Source organism: Priapulus caudatus, unplaced genomic scaffold, assembly GCF_000485595.1.
Source record: "Priapulus caudatus unplaced genomic scaffold, Priapulus_caudatus-5.0.1 Scaffold441, whole genome shotgun sequence".
NCBI lineage: Eukaryota > Metazoa > Priapulida > Priapulimorpha > Priapulimorphida > Priapulidae > Priapulus > Priapulus caudatus.
In genome coordinates this window covers 160,386-161,884 of record NW_014577502.1, presented here as the reverse complement: position 1 = coordinate 161,884, position 1,499 = coordinate 160,386, and the positions used below count along the sequence as shown (strand labels likewise).

General features: G+C 39.8%; 1 protein-coding gene across 1 annotated transcript in view; it reads left to right on the top strand.

Moving 5' to 3' along the window:
* The window catches only part of LOC106810443 (regulator of nonsense transcripts 1-like), a 32,742-nt gene that overhangs the window by 4,714 nt on the left and 26,529 nt on the right, over positions 1–1,499 (top strand). The window contains 3 exon segments of the mRNA XM_014813802.1: positions 448–496; positions 859–865; positions 1,316–1,460. Coding sequence (XP_014669288.1) covers positions 448–496; positions 859–865; positions 1,316–1,460 — 201 coding nt within the window.

Genomic DNA, 1,499 nt, shown 5'->3' with positions numbered 1-1,499 from the left:
TACCTTTACCTGGACCTTGATATTTTTCCTTGCCCCTTCCGTCTAATAACTAGCCCCTAATTGAGCCTAGCGCTACCAAACTTGCATACTTACACATCTTGGGGAGAATGGTGTCGACGTACAAACCAGGTCACTGTGACTTTATATTGCCATTGACCTTGACTTCATCATATTTCGCTTCCTCTATAATCGGCCCCTATTGACTATATACGACCAAAACTTGACTTACAGCATCTCCGAGACACGGGGATACATGAATGTAGTGCGAACAACTGCCCCCCCCTTTTAGTTTATTTGAGATATAAGTAAGTGTCGGCGTTTGTAGAGTACAGATGTCAATGAGGATGTTAAGCGCTGTATATGACGCGAGCACACGAGCCGTCGGTTATTCACTTTAGCTATAGTACATGGAGAATTTGTTAACTAACTTTTTATATATATTTACAGGTCAATGGTGAAGTAGAGCCAGGTGAACTACCACCTGAACAAACAATGGGCTGGAATTGAAATCAAAATGCAGCCCAGCGAATAACGAGCTGAATTTGAGAGAAACTGAGACGGATCAGTACTGACCTGAAAGACCTGCCGGAATATGCCTTCAATAAGAACGAGGTATCCATTCATAAGTGATGTCGACGATCATCGATATACGCGATCATCGTTGACAGTGTTTCAAACAATGCGCTTGCTATCAAATCATAATCGATTTCATTTTTTTTTTTTTATTTATTTTTTTCTTTTTAAACTGAACAAGAAACTTGGAAAATGAGGGATCAGAATATAATCGCTATAGTACAAGTTATCCTTTATTAACATACAGTTTATACCACAGTAGCTTAAACGTGTCAAAACAAACAGCAAACAGGTAATACAAGCACAATATGCACACACGTTACATGCGCACGAACTTAGCACACGCACTTGCATTCAACCCCGAAAGTAACTATTTAACATCATCGGTTATGGGTCCAAAAACCGATTGATCGATTACGAAATTACAATCGAGGGTGGTAGCAACGCAACTACCATTCAGCGAGACATACAAATTCTAGTGCCAGAAGAGTTTATGATTATTGGGACCAACTTAGAAGTATGTATTAACAGGTTATGCAGAAGGAAGTTCTTTTAGCGGGTGTATTTTCAGTTGCATAGATATCATATTTAATAGTTAAGACTTGCTATTTGTTATATTTGTTATATATTATGGTTTTACTGCAGTAAAAACTTGCTCCATTTATGTTTTGGTGACAGAGAACCCTAATAGTGGCTTACCGGCAAGAACCGTCTATCAACAAATTGTTTGATGCACTTGCAGATACTGTGGCATCCACGACCCGAGCTCAGTGGTTCGGTGCATTCAATGTAAGAAATGGTTCTGCAATGGTAGAGGGAATACATCAGGGAGTCACATTGTCAACCATTTAGTCCGAGCTAAGCACAAGGAGGTTACCCTGCATAAGGTATGATGACTTCCATCATGCACGTCTCAGAGATGCCAA